This window comes from Berkeleyomyces rouxiae, assembly GCF_048999995.1.
Source record: "Berkeleyomyces rouxiae strain 22BRR77 chromosome Unknown BrBRR77_ptg000005l, whole genome shotgun sequence".
Classification (NCBI taxonomy): domain Eukaryota; kingdom Fungi; phylum Ascomycota; class Sordariomycetes; order Microascales; family Ceratocystidaceae; genus Berkeleyomyces; species Berkeleyomyces rouxiae.
In genome coordinates this window covers 341717-366228 of record NW_027396495.1, presented here as the reverse complement: position 1 = coordinate 366228, position 24512 = coordinate 341717, and the positions used below count along the sequence as shown (strand labels likewise).

Below are 24512 nucleotides of genomic sequence, written 5' to 3'. Positions count from 1 at the left end.
TCAAGCTCAGAAACAGACAAGAAAAAATGGTTGCACATGGGACAGCAGCGTGTGGTAGTTGCTAGTTGAAACAAGCCAGAAGCAAAACAGCAGGAGCAGACGTACTTGTATTTGTATTTGTACTTGTACTTGGATTTGGACCAGAGATACAAGACTCTCCAGTAGTATCTTGGCCAACCTCAGACCTCAGATCAAGCACCGCAGATAGACAACGAGACAGACAAGGGACCCTGGTACCCTGGTACCCAGCAAGAGACCCAGGAAACATAGGGACAGAGGAAACAACACGCCAAAAAAAGCAAAAAAAAAAAGGCCATCCCATGTCATGGACCACCACAGGGGGCCCAGGCCCCCGAGCACAAGCACAAGCCTAGAATAGCAGGGAGCCGGTGGTCCTTTTTTTTGCCAGGTGAAGTAAATAAGTGAGTGCTAGTTGGAGCTGGAGTGGCTTGATGGCGTCAGAAGCACGCTGGAGTCCGACGAAGCAGAAACTCTAGACTCTACATCTCAATATCAAATTGTGTGTTCTCCTCCTTGCGTGTACCTCAGCCCTTGTCCAGGTACCAGTACAACCCGCCAAGTCTACCCGTGCCTTTGTTTTGCGACGGCAACTACAGTCAATCCAGTCAGTTTGGTCCAACCCGCTCCGCTCGTGACAGAAACAGAAACAACCCAAAATTCCAGCCCCCTGTCACCTGCCGCCTTCCTTCTGTCTGGTTGGTCTTCAAGTCAAAAAAAAAAAAAAAAAAAAAAAAAAGAAGGAAGTTCTGCCACATAACTCCGCCTGGTCCACCTTCTCTCAAAGAAAAGCAAAGCCAAGCAATCGCAGGATAGGCCTGTCCGATAAACCACGTCCGCCCGTGTTCTCGTCATCCGTCTCTGCATAACTGGCATTGATTCTTTTTTTCTGCTTGTCCGTGGACCACAATCGACCCCGTGAGTGCGCCCTGCTTTTGTTCTTTATTCGTCTCAGCTTGACCCACTCGGCTTGAAGCTTGACAGCTGCCCCTCACTCTGACTCTTACTCCTACTCCTACGCTCGCCAAAAGGACTCTCCGTCCCCAGAATAGCATTGCCCGCCTGCAACAGAAAAAGCCCGGCCCTGCTGTCGGTCTGAGGGAGTCGGCCTGTCTGAGCCGTACTACCACGTCGACATGTACTGGGACTCGCCGTGAACCGAAAGTCGTCCCAAGACAAACCCTATCGAAGCAGAGAGCCCTGCTGACCATGGCCCCCTTCCCCTCGAACGGCATCCTCGTCCAGAGAAGCTCCTATCACGGCACCCTGATGCCGATGGCCAGCGAGCCGTCTGGTTGCGGAACAGAGCCAGAGCTCCTTTCCTCTTGCGCGTGGCTCTTGCAACCAGCTTCTGCCCAACATGTCTGAGCCAGCTCCGCTCTGTTCTGCTCAGTGCCCATATTCGGCCTTTCTCGTATCTCCATCTCCTCGCCCATCAGGCCTGCACTGCACTGCAGCCTTCTGCAAGCCCAAGCAACCTTATCTGCATGCGAAATCTGATGGCAACCTTTGCCACACCGCCTAAAGACACCCAAAGAGCGCTGGTTCTAAAAAGGGCCCACCACGACGGTCGTCTACTTCTCTTTGTCTCTCTTTGCCACTCAGGCACACTTCTCAGGAACAAAGCAGCTTAGAGCGTTTTCCTCATTGGCTAGAACCCACTAGTAACACACAAGTTATAGTTAGTTGTTGACTAGTTCGCTCCCCTCTCTTCAGAAAACCATCCCTTCTCCCACTAACAAGGCCGTCTGGGAAATAATGCGCAAAGGATCCGATCCCATACACTGCTGGCTAGTGCAAAAAGCTTAAAACTGCCCTGGCCTAAAGGCGAACTTAGCTCTGGCTTTTCTGCTATGCTGGCGCTGTGTTGGCCTTCTGTGTGCTTGCTTGTCCATCTAAGACTTTCTTTCTTGCTCTCCTGGAGCCAAGGCTGAAAGGGACGCACCACGCACTATTGGCTCATATAGGGCTACTTTATAGCTCTCGCTACACGGCCTAGGGAAAAGAGCCCTGATTTTTCGCCCATGTGTCGTCACAGCTTCGGCTGAATCAGTCCCCTGTTCTTCTGTTCTTCTTCCGGCCGTCTCGTGCCTGCCACAGATTGGCTCTCGCACACTCACATTCAGCGCCAGCCTCCTTATATAGTTAGTGATACATACATCTTGTATGTAGTAGTACTGCTCGCAGCAACCGTAGGCCGAAAAGCCCCTCTCAAGAGAACCCCCCAAGCCTGTTCCATTGTCACCCCCCGTCTTATCTTCAAGGCCTTGAACTGGGGTCTCCCCCGTCGCCTGTCTGTGTGCCCATCCGCTATCCCACCACACCCCCTCCAATGCCAGCCAGCCTACTAAACTACCATGACGATAGCATCTGGTGTTACCAGCCCCCTAGCTCAACAAGAATAAAATCCCTTTCTAGCTGGCTGGTAATTTCGCATTGTCCCTCTCTTTAACCTTTCAGGATAACCATGGTCAAAAACGTTTCCTGGGCCTCCCATCAAGTCGGCTCTAGTAAAACACTGGGCTTTTGTTTCCCGTCATTGGCCTATCCATGTCCGTGTCCGTGTCCTTGTCCCACTTTCTTCCACATGGCATGTTTACCTTTTTGTTATGCTGCGTATTGTATTTGTCCGCTCAGCAAAAGCCATCTGCAAGGGTTGCCGTAAATCCCCGATTAACCCAAACTTCATCAAAAATAACCTTGTCAACGCCCAGAAAAAACAACATTCCGAGGAAAATCCTGCCGCTTCTATAAACAAACATTTCAAGTGAAAGAGCCAGTCAAGCACGGCCCAGAAAACGTCCAGCAGTTTCAATGCCGTTTAATGCGTGTGTGGACAGGTCCTCTACTGACCATCTCTGGTTCTTTTATCCCCCAAAAAAGAAGAAGCTTTGATTGTGACAGAACATGCTGCCCAAGAATAGAAGCCTCAAACACACACAGAGATCCAGAGACTTGCAGTTCATTTCTTGTCATGCAAGGCTTGCCTTTTGCTCATGTTGCACAAAGCCATTGTCCAATTTGCTTTTGTCTTGTTGCCGGGTCTATACCCAGTGATCGGAGATGGGTCAGAAACACACTTCCGCACAAGACATGCGCATGTACATGAAATCCCAGAGACACAAACGACAAAAATGTCCTCCACGGCCCCCCTGTTGCTACGGGCACTGCATATATACCTACATGTTCATTTTGCACTTGGATCAGGAGATGTGCTACGTTAGAAGAACGAGAACCAGTTGTACAAATCCAGGCCAAGATTACAAGTGTGCTACGAGAAGAAAAAAAAGAAGAAAAAAGGACCCCTGTCACTAAATTCCTTCAAATGGTCGTTTACAGGGGTTCCTTGCATCAAGCAACAAGCTCTTCGCTCGCTTAGCTCAGTTGGTTAGAGCGTCGTACTAATATTCTAACGCGGAATATCAAGTAATGCGAAGGTCGCCAGTTCGACCCTGGTAGTGAGCATTGAACCTTCATAGGTTCCTTTTTTTTTTTTTTTTTTTTTTTTTTTCACGTGCACGTGACGCAATTTTGGACGAAAGTGGGCTGTAACACATGGTGAGAAAAAGAAAGCACGTGATATTTACATAAGGGCTACAAAGGGTATGTATTGCCCACTTTGCTTTCTTGACACGTCCTGACAAAACCATACAGATTCACGATACTCACTCCCATGGAAACTTGACTAGCCGACGCCTCGCGAGCACATGGCCCCACCGAAACTACTGGCCGCACATCATCGAGGGATGCGCCGCACCGATCTGGGTCCCCGGACACGTTGGGATCGAGGGCAATGAGAAAGCCGACAGGCTAGCCAAAGCCGGGGCACGTGTGACCCCACCCCCCGACCTTCCGCCGTCTCTGGCCCACACCAAGCGCACAGCAAAGGCTTGGCTGAAGACAGCCTTCTCCGACTGGTGGACCGCGAGCGCCCCCGACTCATACAGAAGCTTAGAGCCTAACGCGTCCCTTAAAACTCCATACAAACTTGAACTTCCCCGCCGAACACTTGCGCGGCTGTTGGCGGCCCGCTCGGGACACGGAGACTTCAAGCTGTACCATGAAAAGTACAGACACCCGGGCGCCGCGCTCCACTGCTCTTGCGGCAGGCCCAAGGATCCCATTCACCTCTTCTTTTGCTGGAAGGGCAGGCGCAGGTCGAAAGCCCTGAGCCAAGCCCCCATAGCGAAAACAATAGAGGAGACGCTGACAACCAGAAAGGGCTCCGAGAACTTCGCTAAGTTCTTGAGGGACTCTAACTTCTTCGCCGACATCTGCCCATGACCCCGGGAAGAGACGCACGCTGAGTAAGCTAGGGTAACGCTGCTCTGGAGCCCTCCCCCCCACCTGACGTACAAGACTGTTTTCTGTTTCTGCTTGGCTTCTAGTTGCCTTTCTTGTTTGATTTTCCCTCTGTATTTTCTTCTGTCCTTTTGGTTTTCTTCTTTTTTTTTTTCTTGTTTCTTGTACCTGTTTACGCGGAGCGCCACTAAGGTGTGTATTCGAGGGCCCTGAGCGCCTCGACGTTCAATAATCCACTAGGGTTAGGGCACTCACGTGCCAACTACGACGTTAAACGAAATAATAATAATAATAATAATGGAAACTTGACTCAAAACCTCACCTTTCGTCATATCACCCCTCGCGCGCAGACAGGTTAATAAAGACTTTCGTCATCATCACCTTTCATCATGTTCCTATCCTTTTTCTAGTGCAAATATCTTCTACAATGACTTGGTGCACATCGTGCAATGCTGAGCTCAATTCAAATGAGCTTGGCCGATTGAAAATAGCGCGCCTCGCAAAACCTGCAACCGCCACAACAAGAAGCGTAAGCTTGCCGAAACTCTCGATTCATGGGACGTTTTCCTCAACAAACTAAAGGAATCAAATAGTCCGGTACTAGCCATTGCCTTTTCCTGCCCCGATTTCTCCTGGAAACACCTGTTAACACAAACTAGAGAATCAGAACAAGGTCCCCATGTCGAGAACGTCTTTCCCCCGGACTGTCTGCCTGTCAGCTTTTATTCCGGTCCTCTGAAGCTCCCAACACAACGGAATCGCTGAGAGAGCTTGTCGGCATAATTCTGGCGGAAGGCGGGGTTCTATACCGGTATTTGGGAACTGACAATCGGCCCAAGATACCGGTACCTAGCTATTCTTACTCCCAGGGCATGCACCAATTCCGACCGTATACCGCGAGGGGTATCCGTGATGTCTGTCAGAAAGAGCGGTTTTCATGCCAAGACTGGTTGAAGTTTCGCCCTTCTATAGCCGACCAACATCTGAGCCTGGAGTTGCACCATACATACCAACAACTGTACGAGACTGTGCAACTCAATATCGCTTGCCGGGAGTTCATTGACGACGGGTGTGATTCATTTACCCCGTCCCAGATACACTGGGAACTCGGGAGTTCAAAGACTCCGGGTTTTGCCAAAGTCGCCCAGCACCAGGTGTACTACCACCGGAAACAAAAAGAAAGGTGCGAACGGGAACAGAAAGTTGACGGATAAGTTCGTTGCGTTTCAACCTTCCACTCGGGCTCTCATGCACAATATACGAATAATTGGAAGTTCTCGAACGAAGCCTTCAACAGGGGCTTCCCGTAAGACCTCCCTCAGCCTGTACTATTCATGGGTTTCTTCTGCACTGACTCTCTACCAGATCAAAATCGCACACCTAAACACCCACATATCTAACACCGTGCACACAGCCTGTCATATTGCTACGAAATAACAGGAGGTAGATGTTGAATAATACAAACAAACAAACAAACAAAACGCAGTTTGTCTTTGTCTACCACCTTGTCGGATCGGCCCAGGTGTCGACTGGCCCTGAAGTTTCGGGTCAGGCCCTTGGCACTGTTGCTCCAAACAGGCCTCAGACAACCAGGACCACTGCCACCGCTTCGCTGAGTCTCTGGCATCGCCGCCTGGGCCACCTCAACCCAATAAATATCCGCAAGGCAGCCAAACATGTCCAGGGTTTAGACGTCTCCGACCTGGATATGAATTCCGGAGACAAATGCTCGACTTGCTGGAAAGCGAATCCTAAACAGCAGCCGCACTACTCCTGACTAGATACGCGCATCATAAAGATGGGCGATAGAATCCACGCAGATCTCATAGGACCTATCACGCCTGAATCAGTCGAAGGATTCAGGTACGCGCTCATGGTCGTAGACGATGCCACTCGTTATAAGTGGATCCGTTTTCTGAAAACGAAAACGGCAGATGAAGTACTGCAGAGAATTGTCAACATACTCAGCACCCGTTTTGATAAAAGGATAAAGGCTTTCCATGTCGACGGAGGCACAGAGTTCTCTGCCACCCTGAAACGCCTCGAGGAACAAGGCACGGAGATACGCGTCACTCCAGCGTACACTCAGAGCTCCAATGGCCTGGCTGAGCGATGGAATGGCTTAATCTCCCAAAGAGCCCGAGCCATGATTCACGACCCTGGCGTACCGCACACTTTCTGGCCTCACGCCTACGAAACTGCGGTGCACATTTCCAATCGCCTCCCCTGCAGCTCCAACGCAGGAGGAATCACGCCACTTGAAGCAGCCTTCGGTATACGCCCTACAGTCGCCCACTTTATCGCTTTTGGCGCTGAGGTAAGCGTAGTCATTCCCGAGCCGAAACGCGTAAAATCTGAGAAGATTGCCGTCCGCATTATCGGAGGCGTCTTTCTTGGATATCAGGGTGATACACTGTACAAAGTGTACATACCATCTGAAAACAGAATCGTAAACCCACGATTTGTACGGGTTGATCCAAATGTGGAAGATTAAAGACGTTAAAGACAATCAATCCGCCCGGTTTGATACATGGCCGACCCAACCGAGATCTGGGCATACTCAGACGGCTCTATGGAGGGTATCTCCAAATGCCGCATTCCCTCAGTTGAACTAGCCGTGGGCATGTCTGTGTTGTATTGCTGCGAAATAACAGTAGATAGACGTTAAAGAATTCAATCAATCAACCAATCAATCAAGCGCGGGCATGTCTACCGAAGGCGCCCGGCGTCACAGACTTACTTGGAACACAAGGAATACGCATGGAAGCATAGTATATTAAAAAGGAATGTGTAGAACGAACTTCTATCAAGATAGGTCTCTCTCAAAACGCAAACTTCCACTTGGGGTTTAGAGGAGAATGTCATATATGACAATGGAGGATGGCAAGAGGGTTGATTATCATACAAGGGAACACCGGTGCATTCGTGGAAGTGAGCTGAGATACATATCTACCCACTATTCCCATTGTTTTCTTGTATTGAGTTTTCTGGTCAAGTACTCAAGCCTTTGTGTACTCAGTTCTTGGTGCCACCTCTTTCTTGATTACGTGCTTTTTTATCCTGTCTCCTGTTTGAAGGTTGTTATTTTGCTACTTGTACCCGTTATCTTTGATCATCAACTGTTGTTATTATTTGCCAAACTCCGTTTCGTGCTTACTATTTCCAACTCTCTTTCTTTATTACAGAAAACTAAGTCTCGTGAAGTTGCTAACTAGTTACTCTTCCTTTGACTATACTAAGTCTTTGTAAAACTAAACAACAACAACAACTACCAAGTCTTTGAGTCACGCGCTGCGCGCATTCAGTAATTGAAACACCGACCTTGTGTATTTCAATCTTGGACAAGATGAAATAGAGACCATCTCTTCTGACGTCATCGCCACGGGGCTCAGACAGACTGAGTACCCCCTCGAGGGTTGCAGGAGGGAAGGTTGTAATCAAATGTGGCTTGACTTGATTTGACTTGACTATATTTAACGTCTACCAGAATCACTAAGATCAAACGACGCCGGATTGGTTACCGGACGGAAATTTAGAGTCCTCCGCTCGACACGCCCATCGTTTCTGTGTGTTCGGGATGGCGCACCATCCCCAAGCCCCGAAGAACCAGTGGTCCACACTCCGCTATGAGCAAAAGAAAACAAGTAAAAAAAAGGGAATAGCAAAGAAAATGAAAGAACACAAAACACGCAGAAACACAGCAAAAAAACAAAACCACTCTCATCACCTCCCCCCGCTCCCCCTCGCTCGTTCATCCTCTGAAATTGTTGCGCCCGTTGATGGGGTCGCCTCTCTCGGTGCGTGCGCTCTGTAATGGCGCCATTTCACCTCTAATCTCTTTGCAAGATACTTGCATGAGCTGTTTTTGCGGAGTAGCTTTTTGACAAAGTTCTTCCGCAGTCGTCGCTTGTTGCTCACACAGGACCAAGGGTGGAAGGGTTCCTTTGGCTGCTGGCAAAGCGGGCAGTTCTTCTCGGCCTCTGTGTGGTCGAACCGGTCATGGTACTCCGCGAAGTCGCCATGGCCCGCTCGGGCAGTCAGGATGCGAGCGATGGTGGATCTGTGTTGGCCCTTAAGCCAGTCAACCTTGTAGGCGTTTGTCGACTCGAAGCGAGCCCCAATGTGGCTTCTAGGCTCGCAACTCTCGGTCCACGCCTTGAACTCGGCGCTCAGCTGCAACTTCTTCCATCTGCGTGCTGACGCAAGGGACATGCCTCCAGGCCTGACAAGCAGGACCTCGCTCTCACATCCTCTCTTTGCCAGCCCGTCGACGAGCTCGTTTCCGGGGACGTTGGTGTGGCCCGGGACCCATCTAACAGCGCCAACCGCTGCATCCAGTGACAAGTGCTCGGTGCCTCCCTTCCAGTCGTGAAGCAACCGGCGGATCTCATCAACCTCTCCTTGGGATGTGCCATTCTTTTTGGATCTGCAGGCGATGCGTTGCGCTACGCCCAGGTTATCGAGGCACAGGTACAGGCTACCCGCCTCCGGAGGAGCATTTTCGACAACTGCTCGGACCGCGTTGACGGCAGCGACAGCCTCGGCATCCGCAACTTCTCGCAGGGTACCACAGGACCCAAACCCTTCGCAAAGCTTGGTGCCTCCGCAGAAGATCGCCCAGCCTGCTCCTGTTCTGCCGTTCTCGTCGCGCGAGCCATCTGAGTAGGCCCATACAGTGTTTGGGTTTGACTCGGCGACTTCTCTTTGGTGCTGCTCAGCAGCCTCCTCTTTGTCCAGCTGCGGGGGCAGGGGCTCCGGTGGGCCCTTCTCTTCTGGAAGAAGTTTCTCGGACTCGTGTATAGGGTTCGGAAGCATCTTTTTGTACTCGTCTATGTGACCACCTAGCTCTGTGATGTACAAAGGGTGGTAGTTGTCTACCGTAGACGCGCGGATGGCAGCAGCCCTCTCATAGTCTCTGAGCAGCATCTCCATGGTCGGCACCGCGGAAAAGATGTGCAGTAGCTTGATGGGCGTCGTGCAATAGACTGGCAGGGCAGCTCTAAGGGCAGCTCTCAGTGCCAGTTCCAATCTCCGAGTCCCTCTGGTTTTATGCATAAAGGGAGACCACGTGGATGACGCATATGTCAGTTGCGGGAGCACACAGCTCCTCACCACATGTAACAGGCTCTTCACCGGGGTGCCATGGTACACTCCAGCAAGTGCGCGAAGGGCGTTGGTAGTTCTCTTGGCCTTGGCCGTGACCTGTTTGGCGTGCTCCGCGAAGTTGAAAGCAGAGTCCCACCACACGCCAAGCCATCTCAAGGACTTTGACGGCTTCAGGATGTTGCCATTCGGAAGCTTGACAGTGTTCTTGGCTGAGCAGCCACCAGGCCGGCAGTGTAGCAGTCCTGTCTTGTCCCAGTCTAGCTCGAGTTCGTTTTCTCTGCACCACCTATCGACCTTGGACAGAAGTTCGGTGATAGAGAATCAAATGTGGCGTTGTGGCTGTTTCCCTTTTGAGCGCCACACTCACAGGGATCCTCCAACAAGTTCCAAGCTTCGCTCGCTTAGCTCAGTTGGTTAGAGCGTCGTACTAATATTCTACCTCAGAATATCAAGTAATGCGAAGGTCGCCAGTTCGACCCTGGTAGTGAGCAGTTTCTTTTTTCTTCTTTGTTTTTGTTTCTTTTTTGTCTTTTACTTTGCCAACGAAAAAATAAAAGAATCACGAACTGTTCTAACTTTTTTTTAAATTTCTTTTTTCTTCTCTAATTTTTGTGTTGGTGGTTGAATGAAGGTCGTGCCAACAGATTCCCCTGTCGTATGTCGAGAATCCCTCGCGAGTAGACAGGTAAATAAAAACTTTCAAATCAAATCTAATTTTTGCGTACTCATCGGTTTGACGCCGGGTTTCTTCAGTAGACATGCCCGCGGCTATGCGAAGAGCCCTCTTATGGGGCTTGATGCGTTTGGGCTCAGGGCGTATGTACGCAGACAGCTGAGCCAAAAGCCACAAGATGGGCCACGGATAGACGAAAACCGTAGATAGCTTCGTGTGGGGAGATATTCTCTGGGTTGGTGGTACAATACAACCGATTCGAGACGTAGACAGCAGTTCGAAAAGCATGAGGCCAGGAGGTATTTGGCAGACTGGAGCCGTGCAACATGCTGGTAGGAGTTTGCTGTGAAGGAAGGCGTTGTTCACATCAGCTTGGAAGACGTGCCTGTGGTTGCTTGCAGTGAGAGCCATGACGGAGCGTAGTGTTAGAGCACTGGCGATAGCGGGGAACATTTCAAACTCGGTGGGTTCTTGGAAATTGCCGCAGACAGCCCGTCGTGCCTTGTAGCGAAGGCTAAGGTCTCCCCGGACCTTGATCTTGAAAACCTAACGGGAGGGTAAGATCGTTGCGCTCCTAGGCGGAGTGCACAAGGTGAAAGTGGGAATGGACCTGTGCGCCAAGATTTCCTCATGACAGGCCTTCTGCCATTCGTTGGCCGAGTGTGTCCTCATGAATTGCTTGTAGGTGCTTCCATCTCTTGGGATAGCCGTCGTATTGCTGCGCAATAACAGTAGGCACACGTAAATAGTAAAAATCAAAATCTCTTGGGATCCAGTGAGCGGAGGGTGTTTGGTTCCCTATTTTACCTGTCTACTCGCGAGGGATCCTCGGCATACGACAGGGGACCGTCTACACAGATTGATCTGCACAAGGTCAGACCCATAATAGGGCGATCTTTTTGAACAGGTCGCATAATGTATTGCTTCTCCATCGAATTGAGCTTCTCGGACTGTCCCTTGTTTTTGTTGTTGTTTATTTTAACGCCGTGTGCCTGTGTGACAGCTGCACGCCAGGCTTCAGGGTCCTTCAACCCAAAGTTGTTGTCTAGAGAGCGCAACTTTTCGGCAGGAAACAAATCGGAGAAGATATTGTGATACGCAACCAAGCAGGGAAGCCGGTGTCCCTATCGCTGTGCCAGAAGCTCCAAGAGGTTGCATTGTCGCAGCGATTGTGTCGCTGATAGGCGTCGACGAGTTGGTGAAAGGGGCCGGGAACAAAGATGTCTGCGACGAAATGCCCGTAGTATCCGTGACCGAGGCGAAGCCAGTCCCGACCCGGCCCTGCTCGGTACGCACACCCGAAAACTCGGGATTGACCCAAGTGGTCTGCGTGTATGATGGCCGAGTAGCCATCGCGGTGGAAGCGAGCGTGGGCTGCTGGGGACTTGACTTGTCTGCATCAGTCAATCTACCTCCAAAACCTTCAGCGCGGCGCATCTTTGCCCCAGCGGTTCCATTGGAGCCAAGAAACCTGACATCGTCAACCTCTGGGCGGTCTTCAAGGAAGGCGACGGGCACTGGGGCACATGTGTTTTGGGGAGAAAGACGGGGTTCAAACAGACGGCTGTTGACAAAGGCGGTAGCAGCGGACGTGAGGTCTTTATCATTAAAGTATGACCCAGTCACATTGAGCTGACTGTCTGAGTCACAGAAGGCATCGCTGGTGTTGCATACAGACAAAGTCCGATCAGCATTGATCCTGCAGACCGAGAGCGAAGGGCGGACCATACGACCACTGCTCAGGGTGGAACCGATGTTCCAAGGCGCGCTCACATCATGGCCACGGTCACTGAATCGAACATCGGCAAAGACTATGACAGACAGCAGTTAATAAGGAGTTATGTGGATGTTGCACATGATAAGAATCAATAAAACATGCCGTGATGACGGAAAGCTGTCAGATCCATCAATGGTTCAAGCTTCGTGTGGACAGGCTCCACGAACTGGACCGGTACTGGGCCACGTCTCAAGCCTGAAACGGCCGTGGCTCCTGTACCCTGGCTCAAGAGCGCCACTTCGGTCTGGGGGTTGGCCCCGATGATGTGCTAAAGTGCCTGCACCAGCTCCAGCGTTATATCACCGATGTGAACGAAGTCTAGGCCATCAAACTGCTCGTTCGCACCAAGACCGAGGGAAGTACGCTCTTGAGCCGAAAGAGTAGTAAAGTCGGTGCAACCGACTTGTGTAATGAGGGTGTCTACGCCGGCGGGAATAGCGGCGCGGGCAACAGAAGCCAGGCCATTTAGACTGGCATTCTGATGGAGGCAGATTCGGTAGCACCAGCAGCGATGAAGGCGACATCGCGAACGGCGTCAATCATCCTGGGAACAAGGAAGAGAAGAGGGGAAAGAAGTAAAGTAGGTGGCTGGAAAGGTGTGATGTTGTTTGAGGAAGGTTCAAGCGTAAGAAATAACAGACAGTGGGATCGAAATGTGAAAAAATGGTGGAAATCGAAATCGGTTTGTAGCGGCAGCCAACGGCTATTTATACACACCCAGAGTCATAGTAACTACGCTCTAAGTGATTGCCAGACCAAGAACGGCCATTGAGCATCCATGGATAAGGTAGTTGCTCCGTGGGACTCCGGACTCGGGAAAGCACGACTCCCGACGGCGAGACTTCTCCAACGGCCTCGGTGGTTTGTGCGCTGGACGTTGGAATATTTACACAGATGAATACGGCATGTTTGAAGGCAAATGGCAACATTGAGCTCCGCTACGTATCTATACATAGTGAGCAATACCAAGATATAGAGCATGACGCGACCTTCTTGTCGGCCCGTGTCCGGTTGGCGAGGCCTTGCCTCCTCGGGCCTCTCTGTTCCATCTTCCTGGCTCTATTAGCCAATATTGTTGCCCCTTATGCCGTCCTCCAGAGGTCTTCCCCTCCAGCGGCGTCGTGCCCGAAGCCGATGTCTGATTTTTGATTTTTGATTTTATTCTTTTACGTCTACCTACTGTTATTTCGCAGCAATACGACGGGCCGATGTCTGAATTCTTGATATTCCGTGGTACCGCGACTAACTGTCACATACGACCATAGCTTGTAGAAAGCACGGGATCCCGTCCGCTCTCCCTTAGTTAACCTACAAAGCGCTGGACTAGTACTACGGTGGGTGACCACGTGGGAATCCCCAGTGTTGTATGTCTTTTTTACATCGTCAATCTGCTTACTGTGGAATTGAGTTTTATTCTCGCCCAATTTTCTGTTGTCCTCATAAACGATTTCTTAGCGGCTCTCTTTCACATACGACCATAGCCTGCGGAAAATACGGGGTCCCGTCTGCTCCCCCTTAGTCAAGCCGCAGAGCGCCGAACCAGTAGTATGGTGGGTGACCACATGCGAATCCTCGGTGTTGTATGTTTCTTTTTTCCTCCAACAGGATTTCATGGTTACACAAAGATTATCATCACCAATCTTGACGATTGTCATGTTTTTTGCTCGGCTTTTTTTTTGCTCGCAAGGAGGCCAGCCGGCTGTCACAGACCCCTGTCGCATGCCGAGAATCCCTCGCGAGTAGACAGGATAATAAAGACTTTCAAATCAAATCACTGTTCATGTGCACGCATTGATTGGTTTATAGTTCCTCGTTAAAGTTTGCATGTCATCATAAATAGTCACGGGTATATACAAGCATTGATCGCAGTGTTGTACTGTCATGAAAGCACGTATTATCAAGTTTCTGTGCATGTGTGTATGTATGTATGCTACGCTATGCTATGTTATTCTAAAAATATAACTATTAAAGTGCTGTTTGTTGATTCTGCTCATACACTGTGACTTCTCAATTACCGGGTGTCAAGAGCTCACGCCTTGGCCAAAAGAAAGCAATATTCACAGATGGAAAAAAAAAGGCCGGAAAAAAAGAAAGAGAAAGAAGAAGAAAAGTGCAAGTAGCTTCTAGCTACTTCTCAGTTTTGTTTACAGCCTCATTCTTGGCTCTTGTCTCTCTGACACATCTACACAACAGCCTTGGCACAGCAAGACAACGGCCAAACGACGAAAAAATCATGTGTCGCGTCTTGGTGGCGTGTAGTCTGCCACAGGCTGTCGGCCAGGCTGCGAAGGCCGAACATAAAACGTAGAATTATTCGGCGGTGCAACAGGACGTGTTGACAAGGGCACCATACTAAACCGGCGGGCGCAACGTTTCCTATATCTCTCGTAGGTTATCTCCGGCTCCGGTCCCGGGTGTACGGGGGGTGGTTGTCGTCTGTATTCATGAGAGTTATGAAACTCATAGCTCTGTGGGTATTCCGGGAAAGGCGGCGGCGGCGGCACATGTGAAGCAGCACGAGGGTATTGCGGCAGTCGTGGCGGGGGTTGGTCGATTCGGAAGGCTTGCAGTGGTACGTATGGCGTGTGTGGGTTTACCCATTCGCCGTTGTCATGCATGCCAGGCTGGGGAGCAACAGGACGGTCTGGCACGTCTTGGTAAAAGGTGCGACCTCTTTCACGAATAGCCACGCGACCGGTAGCGAATGTATTATGGGTAGATGGAGGATTTGGGCGTGCAGTGGTGGGGTGCTGGGGCTCGTAGCCACGAAATTGATAGGGTTTTGGGGGTGTTCGGTCGTCGATGTCGATGGGATGTTGACGAGTGCCCATCTCGAGTGCGGGCGGTCCAGCTTCATTAATAGGCTCCCGAGGATATCCATAGTGAGAATTTTGGGGAGATGTGCGGGGGTATGTAGAAAAGCTGTGATTGTTTCCGGGGTAGGATACTGGAGTTTCGGCATGTTCTCGGAAGGGAGGTCTATTACTATAGGTCTGTTGCGTGCTCTCATAAAAGGACGGAGAGGGGTAATCAGACACTCTTGGGCGCTTGTTATGGGGTATCTCGTTCCACGCTCTAGTGGGAAATGTTATGGGACCTGCCCTATGGTATCTAGGAGAAACAGCACCATCATCATTATAAGGCCGTTTGCCATATGCGTTGGTTCCGCGGGCCAAGGGACTGTTTCGAGACGGAGCAGGGTGAGCCTGTGTAGGCGATGTTTCGATAGAAGGCACAATTAAATCTTGAAGTCGAACAGAGTCGACTTGAGTAGTTAGTCTGATATTTGAGGGCTGTGCACTTGAAAAGGCGCCTCTCTGTGTATTATAGCTTGTATGGCTGGGTAGGGCCTTTGTCACAAGAGTTGGGGATGTCGGGCGTCTTTTATCTGGTAATTGCGAGTGATCCTGGGACTGTTGGCTCTCGGAGTCAGTCGTCGGAGTTGTAATGGTAGCAGTAACATTTTGCCTAGACATGGATGTATTAAGGGGGGAAACGATGGTAGATGTCGTGGCTGGAGCATTCGTAGCAGAGCCATTGGCGGAAGGAGCAGAAGTACGAAGAATATTGGAGGCATTCATGGCTGGAGGATGTATGGGAACTGGCCTGGGCACGGCGATGGGCGGCGCTCCCATGGAAGCTGTGGTCTGCGTGGGCCGAGGCGGCGGAGTAACTCTGTATAGCACCTTGCGTACAGGAACAGCATGGTGCGGAGCTTCAAGCCCGTTTCTATGGCGATCAACAGCCGAGTTCCAGGCATCTCGCAGTCGAGCGCGCGCGTGGGCATATCTGTAATGGGTAATGCTACCGACGCCACGATCTTGTGTGCGTACGACTTCACGTGGTGAGTGGACGACGGCTCGACTCGAGCCGACTACGACGCTTGGTGAAGATAAAAGGATGGGGTGCGTTTTGGACGAGCCGGCATGATTTGGTGTAGCTTGCCGCTGGGTCCGGGGAACAAACATGGCATTGGGGTTTGTTGATCTTGATGACAAAGGCTCAGCCCCAGCTTCAACCTCATCGTCGTCGCTGTCGTCATTCTCATCACTACCGGAACCGCCCTCATCTTCATCATCGGAGATGATGACAACCTCGCGAAGGATTTCATCTAGGCTGTCACGGCCATTCTCTTCATCACCTCTCCACCTTACGAGTACATCTAGACAGGGCTGTTCAACAGCCTTTCTCGCATGCATCCATGAAGTTTCGCGGAGAAGCTCATCGTAGCGTGTGTGATTGTGGCGAATATGAGCCAGTACAGCAAGTTGAACTCTTCTGGATAGTGACAGATCTGTCTGGACACCAACAACGGGCTCACCATGGAATTTAGCGCCCTGATAAAATTCAATATGTAAAGTTAGCATACATGCCACAGGTCCTAGGAAAAGGCGAGCATGGAAAGGTAAGAGGGACTGGGAGGGAGAGAGACAAACCAGTCGAAAGGCATAATCAATAATTTCCTGGCGGTCAGTATTGGGAATTCTGGGAAACAAATCTCGCAAAGCGGCATCTGCTTGGGCGTTTATGAGCTCCTGTGTCTCTGGGAGAGCATCAGTGACTGTTGAAGTTCCCTGGTAGCCGAGTCTTTTTCTTGCTTCCTGAACAATAGACTGGAGAACATGGTGACCCATGCGATTCACGTGCACGGAAAGTTCATTTTTATGTGTTTTGCTGTTCTGATATGGGAGATGGTAGTTGTTAGTTTTCTAGGTGACAAGTTACAAACAGAAAGAAAATGGAGTGTGTGTTGACGGACCGAGACAACATATATCATGGCGGCCTTCTCGCGGGAAATGTCTTTACACAGCGCGGTGAGCTCTGGGTTGCCAATAGGCACAAACTCGAAGCCTTCTGGGGGTTCAGTCTTGAAGGTGACCTGGAGGACATGTGTTGTTAGTTGGCCGTGATACTAGTGGTGATTGATAGTTGCTATAGCATGGGAGACGCACCTCGAGCTCCAGCTTCTTTTGTTTCTTGTCAACATTGTCAACGATTTCAATGTATGTCTGATGTTTCAGTTGCGGAACAGCCTTTTTAGCGATCAAGTTTTGGGGGGTGATGTCCTGCCGGTCACCCCGGTCACTCGCAACACCGGCGGCGGTGCGGCGGTTTAGTTGATAGCGTCGGGCTCTGTTTTGAGCGTGAGACTTTCTAGAGCCACTGGGCTTTCTCTTGGAGGGTCCACGGTCTTTTAGTTTTCCTTGTCCCACCATCATAACCCCGTATGCATGTTAATGTGCGTGATGGGGGAGGAACAGAACAACGGGCCAGCCTGTAGTGAGTGTGGAAGAAGAACGGGATGACACGTCTTTAATGAGGCACGCAGAGCGAGCGCCAAAGGAGAAAGGTACAAGACAAGGATGCCGGCAATGGGAGCCGGAAAAAGCAAAGGGGGTGCGGGCGGGTAAGAAGGTAAAGAGAGAAGAGTCTGCGGGTGTGAATTTGGGGGGCAAGGGGAGGAGAGGGGTGAAGAGACACAAAGCACCAAGTATTAAGTAAGATGGCGTGGTCTTGGGTTACGAAATGTACAAGTTGCGAGTGCAGCTTCAGTGCAGAATATCAAGACTGCTGATGCTAGTACCGGCGGCGCTCGCAGGAGAGGTGACACTTGCAGTAACAAGCGAGCAATCGGGCATCCAGCCAGAATCGAGTTGTGAAGAAAAAATAATAGTCGGAAAAAAATATTACGCGGACTAGCCCTTGTCTATAGCAAGCAGCAAAGCGCTATAGAAACCCAATGAACCAAAGCCTGGGAGGGGAGATTGGGGGTCTGGTCTGGGGCGTGTCGTGGGTGGGACTAAGTCTAGGCCTCAATATAAGGGGTACTTATGGGCTGCTGTCAAGGTCCAAAGGAATATTCCAGCTAAGCAAGCGAGGCTCAAGATGGCAATATTGGATATAGCACAGTGTTTTATATGCGCTTGGCTGGCCGTGTGCCTGACGGAGGGGAATAAGGTTCCAAGCCAGTGGAAAGATGGAGACGGACAGCGGGACACGGGGCGATGGCGTGCTGCGACGGAAACGGCGGCGGGGCGGATTCAGGGTGGAGGCGCGGATCAGACGCGGAAGCGGACGTGGATGCGAGCGGCTAGGTCGCAGTCAATTTGGCGAAGGGCAGGCCAGGATATGCTAGGGTATGCTAGGGTAGTGTAGGGTAGTGTTGGGCCGCAGAGTGCCTAGCTGTGATTGGCTACAGAAATAAGAGTGCAGGTAGGTACAGCGCGAACAGCAGACCAGAAGCCGGCAAAACGGAAACCAGACGACGTCTGCTATCTAAAGCGATGGATCACGATCGCGATCACGAGACAATTGGCGATTTGCCGGTAGCGCGTCAATTGGGGGGGGGGCGGGGGGGGGGGGGGGGGGGGGGGGGGCAGCAGGAGATGTGGTGCAGTAATTGTGGCGTTGATTCGCGGCTGTGAGGCGATGGGTTAATCTGCACTGCAGCTTTTTTTGTCGCGCGTGTGACTGCGACGCTCAGGGCGAAAGCGATGGGAAGTTGATTCGATGATGGGCGATTCGATTTCAGAGAATCAAAGAAGCGGCTGCTAGAGAAGACGCGACGGGCAATGAAGTTTTGGTCTCAAACAGAAATGATGTTGACGAGGAGAAAGAAGGACAGAAAAAAAAGATTTAAAAAAAGTGCACCCACAGGGAAGTTCAAGCTGAGGGGTTGCTGTCAAACGGAAAGAGCGCGTGTGTGCAAAAAACGGCCCACCTGCCGAACAACGAAAAAAAAAAAAGAAAAAAAACCGCGGGAATTGAATCAAAGCGGCGTAAAAAAATGAGGGGACCCGTCCAGAAAAGAGGCAGAAACTCGAAAAGATGAGGAGGAGAAGGAGGGGCGAAGAGTCTGACTGGCCTCGAAACTTTAAGGCTGAGAATCAGGCAAAGCGAGACAGAGAGAAACAAAAAGCACGCACAGATGCTCGATCTCAGTCTCAGTCGCACAGTCAACCAGAGAACGAGATAGCGCTGGGGTCGCAGTGGAAATTATCACAGCCTCGGGATGGGAGTAGCTCTCAGCCTTGTGTACAAGTGTACAAGTATATACATAGTTAGTTACAGTTACATAGTCAACTAGTTGCAAAGAACCACAAAAGGGGAAAGTAACACACACAGACACACACAGCCTGGCCAGGACGGCAAATATAAACACGGGCTTCAGAGTCAGTATATACACGTACTTGAATCCAAATACACCCCCGCAAACACACACACACACACAAGTTCCAAGACGCACGCCTCGACTCGACTGGACTCGACCCTCGTCTTCTCTGCTGGGCCCTCGCAGCAAAGGAAGGACGCACATCTCGAGATTTGCTGTATCCTGCATACGCGACAAGCACCGGGACCCTCTTTTATGCTGCCAGCAGAACTTTGCTGGCACCCAAACCACGCATCGAGAACCAAGAACCACACAACACCGATCACCAACTTGGCGCCGGGCCAGGAGGGAAGAAGCCACACTAGCAGCAACGATGGTAGCAGTAGTAGCAGCGGCAGCAACAGCGGCAGCAAGGCCAGGGACAAGGCCAGGGGCTAAGGCACATACAGGCACACACGCAGAGAGAAACAGGGCTCTCGGCCCTGCTACCTACCACCCGTTCGCCTGTCGTTCTACCGCGGACCACCTTGGCCGTGCAGAACAGCGGTGATGCCCTGCGATGCCCTGCGCACAGTCTGCCGTTCTGGCCCAGGGAGTTTTCCCTCGTTCTTCCGGGGGGGGGGGGGGGGGGGGGAAGGCTAGTATGTACCTAGCCCACACACAGACAAGACAAGACAGGTTGGCGTGTCTTGCTGCCATGCCTTTTTTTTTCTGGCTAGCTGTTCCCCGAGCTTCTCCAGGCCACCTGGCTTGATGCTGTGTGGCCTTTTTTTTGTTGGTCAGGCTCAGGCGCAGGCTCAGTCTGTCTCGTTCCGCGCAGCCATGTGCAGCCATTCACGCATCTCTGCATTCGTACTCACCGCAGATTGCCGCCTGTTGTCTGTCTGATGCGCCGGGAAACCACCAAATGCTTTCCAACTCCAAGCATATACAGGCCATACTTGAACTCGAGCCAGTATATACATGTTGTTGTACTTGTATCCAAATCCACACTGCATGTGTGCCGCACGCACTGGATCAAGCTTGCAGAAAGCTGTGTTTCTTGTTTTTTTTTTTGCTGTAGTCATCTTTATATTTTTCACCGTGAGTTGCTTTGTTGTGGTCTGTCGTAACTTGTCGGATCAGAGAGAAACAGAAAAAAAAAGGTCATACAGGCCTTAAAACGTCTTCGTTGAAGCGCCTCCCGAAACTCAAGCCCTGCGTCGTCATCACAAAATCGTCGATCTTAAGAAGCAGGAAAATAAGGATGGCCCAGCTTGGCTTGCGCCGGCTAATATGCGGCTAATGACCCCGCCTCCCGGAAAATCGGCCAATCAGGCCCATCCACCACTAGGTCTCCAGGGTCCCATTGTCCCACCTCGAGCTCCGGGGTTCTGTTGCACAGACCAGGTCGTTCTATCCGGTCAACCAACTCCTCAGGCCTTCTTTGCTTCGGGCGACCAGGACAAAGAAAAAATGCAGAACTTCATGCTCCCCTCCCATCTTGCACTTTTCTCTCTCTCCCTTATGCGGCCTGTCAGTTGATAGGAGAGAGACACTGCAGGCGCCACACTTTAAGAGAGCGTCATGCATGAGGACCAGCCGCGCCCTGAGCAAAGAAGACCAAAGACCCCCCCAATCGTCAGGACTGGCTCCAGATGCAGCCCATCCTCCTCTACTCGTACATATGCAGTCATGCATATAAATGCAATATCTAGTAACTAATTATATATACATGCACACAAGCGTAGTATTAGCTATTACATGCCCACCAACACAGGCAAGAAAGAAACATTGCGCTCGCGATAGACTCCACGTGCAGGTGTATAGGACACGACAGCTATAGGGTACTTTTCTCTCCCCTTCTTCCTGGTCTCTCTCTTGTCTCATTTTCTTGGCATGATTCGTCCTTTGGGCTCTAATTGTCAGTCGTGCCACGCTCCCTTTTCTTTTTTTTTCGCCTTTGCATTTCCCCCCCCCTCCCCCACGACATCTGGTCGATTTTGACTAGATTAGTCGTGGAAACGCCGGTAGACCTTCCTTTTCGTGCAGGTCAGCACCACATTCAAGCCACCATTACTGTTCATGTCGGCCCAATGGGGGAGAAAAACGTCAACGAAAACCAACTAGTTAGCTACAGGTGCATACATACATACATAACTACACAGTTATAGATATAAGTGGGACACTAGCACTGGCAGTCATATATCAAAGAAATCAAAGCCGGTCGAGATATTGCATATGATGAGTGCAGAATACATTATGTCGTTGGTTGTGTATCTAAACAGCCCGAGCAACAATAGCAGGAACGCGGGTATGTAAGTCTATGAATATGAACAAGAAAATGTCACGAGAAAGAAGGAAAAGAGGCACAGTCATGTACCAACTAGCCTCTGCGACAAGAGCGCACGAAAAGAAAAGAAAAAAATAGGGCCAAACAGAAAAAGAAAACTCTAGAACCACATATGAAAAGAAAACGCCAACCAAAGACCAGACAGGTGACATGATAACAAATGAGGCCCGAAAGAAGAGAAAGAAAAAGAACAGAAAGAAGTGTGATGGTACAGGAAATAAAGCTCCCCTCAACAACCAAAAAGGTCAGCTCGTGTGGGAGGGGCAAGGAGGGGAGAGTAAGAGAGCAAGAGGGGCGCATATACTCCAAGCCAAGCCGGGAAAACAAAGCCGCCGAAGAGGAGCAAGAGAGAATACCACAACCACAAGCAGATACAGGCTGTACGAGCTTGGGCATATGCGCAAAAGCCGCTGGAACAACACCCAGCTCCAGGATGTGAGGAGTAAGTAAAACATGCCCGCCCATGTATACACAGGCAAGCGAGAAAATAGGAAGCAAGCCGAAGACAAATACGGCCCAACAAGTGCCAGCTAGCGTGCCAAAGTATACAAAGTATTCGTAGGCAGAGCGCGAAACAAGGCTGCAAAAGAGGTGGTGGCCGTAGTCCGCATACACGTTACACCACGGAATACGAAGAGGTAAGGAAAAAGAAAAGCGAAGCGAAGAAGGAGAGGGAGCGACGGGGAGGAGAGCAGCTGGATGCTGTGCAGCCCAACCGCCACCTTGCCCCCAAGCCATGCCATGCCACGAGGCCGGCTTTTCCGCTCAGCCCAGTCCAGCTCGGCTCGGTTCAGCCCAGTTCAGCCCAGCTCGACTTAGCTCAGTTCAGCCCAAGTTGACCTCTTTCTGTGTCAAGCCGGCTGCAATATCATTCTTGATGCCCTCGAAAAGTGTAAAGAAGACGGCATTCACGACAGCCGAGCGCGTCATGGACACGCCCAGCCCACGATACATGTTGCGCTTGAAGAACTCGACGCGCGGAGCCGCCGGCACCTGTTCGCCGCGCCGGGACGTCAGCGAGTTGCGCTGGTATATGCTCTTGACCGAGTCGACGGGGTAGATGACGGCCCAGGAAATCACGCCGCAGAGACCGCCGGCCACGGCGACAGAGAACTTGTTGTTGTCGGGGTTGCTGCCAAATATGCTCGAGGTGAGTTGCTTGCCTGACTCGTACACCATGAAGTAGACGCCGGTGCCAATAGTGTCCCGCACTGAGAGTTGGTTAGCATAATGACATGAAGGAAACAGGTTGGAAAACAAGCCGAGTTTGCGATCCACGAGCTTCAAGCCCATCAATACGAGACATACCTAAGTGCAGGTTAAACCCGGTATATAATCCCAGTGGCCCACGATTTCGAAGGATATGAGCCATGGTCTGGAATGTGCCCTTGTTCTTATAGCTCTCAGCCAGTCTCTTTTTTTCGCTGTCGCCAGTCTGGCCAGCCTTTGCCGCCAACAACACCGAAACCTGAGCGCTCAACTTGGTCAGCTCAAACGGACAAGCCATAAACGACACAACGGCGCCGGCAGTCGCACCCGATGCGCCAAAGCAGGCAATTGTATAAGGGTTAGGGTATGCGCCGGGCCTGGCCACATGGTCCAGCACATTGTAGTTGAAGATTTTTTCAAATAGCGAAGAATAGAACTTTTTGGCGCGCGTGTACACAGAGAAGGAGCAGGTGCGGACTACGGTGACGCTCATGACGGGGGCCGCAACGCCTGCGACGGGGCAATTGACAAGGTTAGTACGGATGCGTGGGATAGAGATGGTGACGGTGACGCCGGGCTTGCATGGCCGAGTCAGGCCAGGAGAGTCGGCGGCCAAGTGCAGGCAGGGGACAGATGAATGGGGTGGCTACACACCTCGAAAGAATCCGCGCAATCTTTCCGACTTGTAGGTCTGGCGGGCGCATTCTGCAACGCTGGGATAGCGATATGTCTGCATGCGAGTCTTGATGCTGTCGAGCGGAAAGGCAGTCGTCGTGGATACCACGCTGCTCGTGCAGGCGGCAACTTCGATGTGGTATTTCCGCAGAAACTCCTTGGGCTTCTCGCCCAGGTCCTGGATGGGCAGAATCGGCATGGTCGCAGGGGTGGTGGCGAGGACGAGGGCGAGGGCGGAGAGGAGAGCAGCGGAGAGGGTCGTGGCGGCACGGGGAGAAGGGAGGACGTGCAAAGTCTAGCCGGGGGGGGGGGGGGGGGGGCGGAAGAGAGGCGAGTGAGGGTCGTGTCTTTCGGTGAAGCGGGATAACAGCGGCCGGTGGTGAATTTGTTGTTATCGAAGCATAGGAAGCAGCCGCTGGCGCAGAGGTGCGATGCTGGGATTTGAAAGTCGTGAGGGTCGAGGCAGATGGCAAGAGTCATACACGGCTGTCCAGGCCAGGGCCGGGATGTGTGTAAATAGACGCGAGGAGCAAAGAGACCAGTGCAAGATTTGCAGTGAATAATCAAGAACGAAGCAAAGTTCAATGGCGTATGGTCGTGGGGCGGATCAGCGCAGAAAAAAAGCCAAAAAAATATTTATCCAGCACCCGCCCCCGGTGGAAAAAAAGAGGATTCCCGAGGTTTTTCGTCAACCTTGGTCCAATTGCTCTCTGCCTGTCGTGGCTTCTTTTTGGCTTGTGAGGCTTGAGCGCCCCCGCCTTATCAAGGCCCCCTGGAAAACAGAAGGTTAAAAAAAAGGGACCACTAGAATCCCTTGACTCAGTGAATCCGAATCACTCTAAGCCCTGGCATGGCATGGTATGGCTTGGCTCTTGTGGCTTCCGATAGCCCGCCCGAATTCGTAGGCGTCGTCGGCATCGGCATCGGCGGGGGCGAGGGTCCCTAAGGAAAAAGAAACAAAGAAATAAAAAAGCGAGAACGGCGACTTGTATCTACACTTGTTGTTAGGCTTGCTTGCTCCTGTAAAAAGCCTAATGAAATGCTGGACTTTCTATGTCAATCTCACAATGTGTAAAGTCGCATCTCCCGGTTTCTATTATTGGCGCGGTCGTTCTGGAAGTGGTCCATCTTAAAGACCTTCACCTCAGCCTTGTAAACCCTGCGTCACAGTCGAGGTGACATATACATGTGTATGTACATACATGTATACATATTCTCAGAATGTCAACGAATTCAGATGGCACAAGGACAAAGCACACGAAACCCTATTTACCCACAACCCTAGAGATACTGAGCTTCAACGTCTATT

The 24512-nt window shown here is 51.2% G+C and overlaps 5 protein-coding genes across 5 annotated transcripts; 1 reads left to right on the top strand and 4 right to left on the bottom strand.

Annotated features, from left to right (window-relative positions):
* Positions 1-3573: 3573 nt before the first annotated feature.
* On the top strand, positions 3574-4302 carry BROUX77_005234 (uncharacterized protein; the record flags this gene model as incomplete). The annotated part of the gene is made up of 2 exons (XM_073750085.1): positions 3574-3576; positions 3673-4302. 2 exons carry the CDS (start codon positions 3574-3576, stop codon positions 4300-4302), a joined length of 633 nt encoding a protein of 210 aa, XP_073604120.1.
* A 3741-nt stretch (positions 4303-8043) lies between these two features.
* BROUX77_005233 (uncharacterized protein) lies at positions 8044-9375 on the bottom strand (the record flags this gene model as incomplete). Its single annotated transcript, XM_073750084.1, has 1 exon — positions 8044-9375. The coding sequence occupies one exon, from the start codon at positions 9373-9375 to the stop codon at positions 8044-8046; it is 1332 nt and encodes a 443-aa protein (XP_073604119.1).
* Positions 9376-11116: 1741 nt separating this feature from the next.
* Positions 11117-12006, bottom strand: BROUX77_005232 (uncharacterized protein; the record flags this gene model as incomplete). The annotated part of the gene is made up of 2 exons (XM_073750083.1): positions 11117-11910; positions 11979-12006. The coding sequence occupies 2 exons, from the start codon at positions 12004-12006 to the stop codon at positions 11117-11119; spliced, it is 822 nt and encodes a 273-aa protein (XP_073604118.1).
* A 2101-nt stretch (positions 12007-14107) lies between these two features.
* On the bottom strand, positions 14108-17092 carry BROUX77_005231 (uncharacterized protein; the record flags this gene model as incomplete). The annotated part of the gene is made up of 4 exons (XM_073750082.1): positions 14108-16213; positions 16313-16555; positions 16636-16755; positions 16829-17092. The coding sequence occupies 4 exons, from the start codon at positions 17090-17092 to the stop codon at positions 14108-14110; spliced, it is 2733 nt and encodes a 910-aa protein (XP_073604117.1).
* Positions 17093-22144: 5052 nt separating this feature from the next.
* Positions 22145-23402, bottom strand: BROUX77_005230 (uncharacterized protein; the record flags this gene model as incomplete). The annotated part of the gene is made up of 3 exons (XM_073750081.1): positions 22145-22530; positions 22628-23038; positions 23183-23402. The coding sequence occupies 3 exons, from the start codon at positions 23400-23402 to the stop codon at positions 22145-22147; spliced, it is 1017 nt and encodes a 338-aa protein (XP_073604116.1).
* Between the last annotated feature and the right edge of the window lie 1110 nt (positions 23403-24512).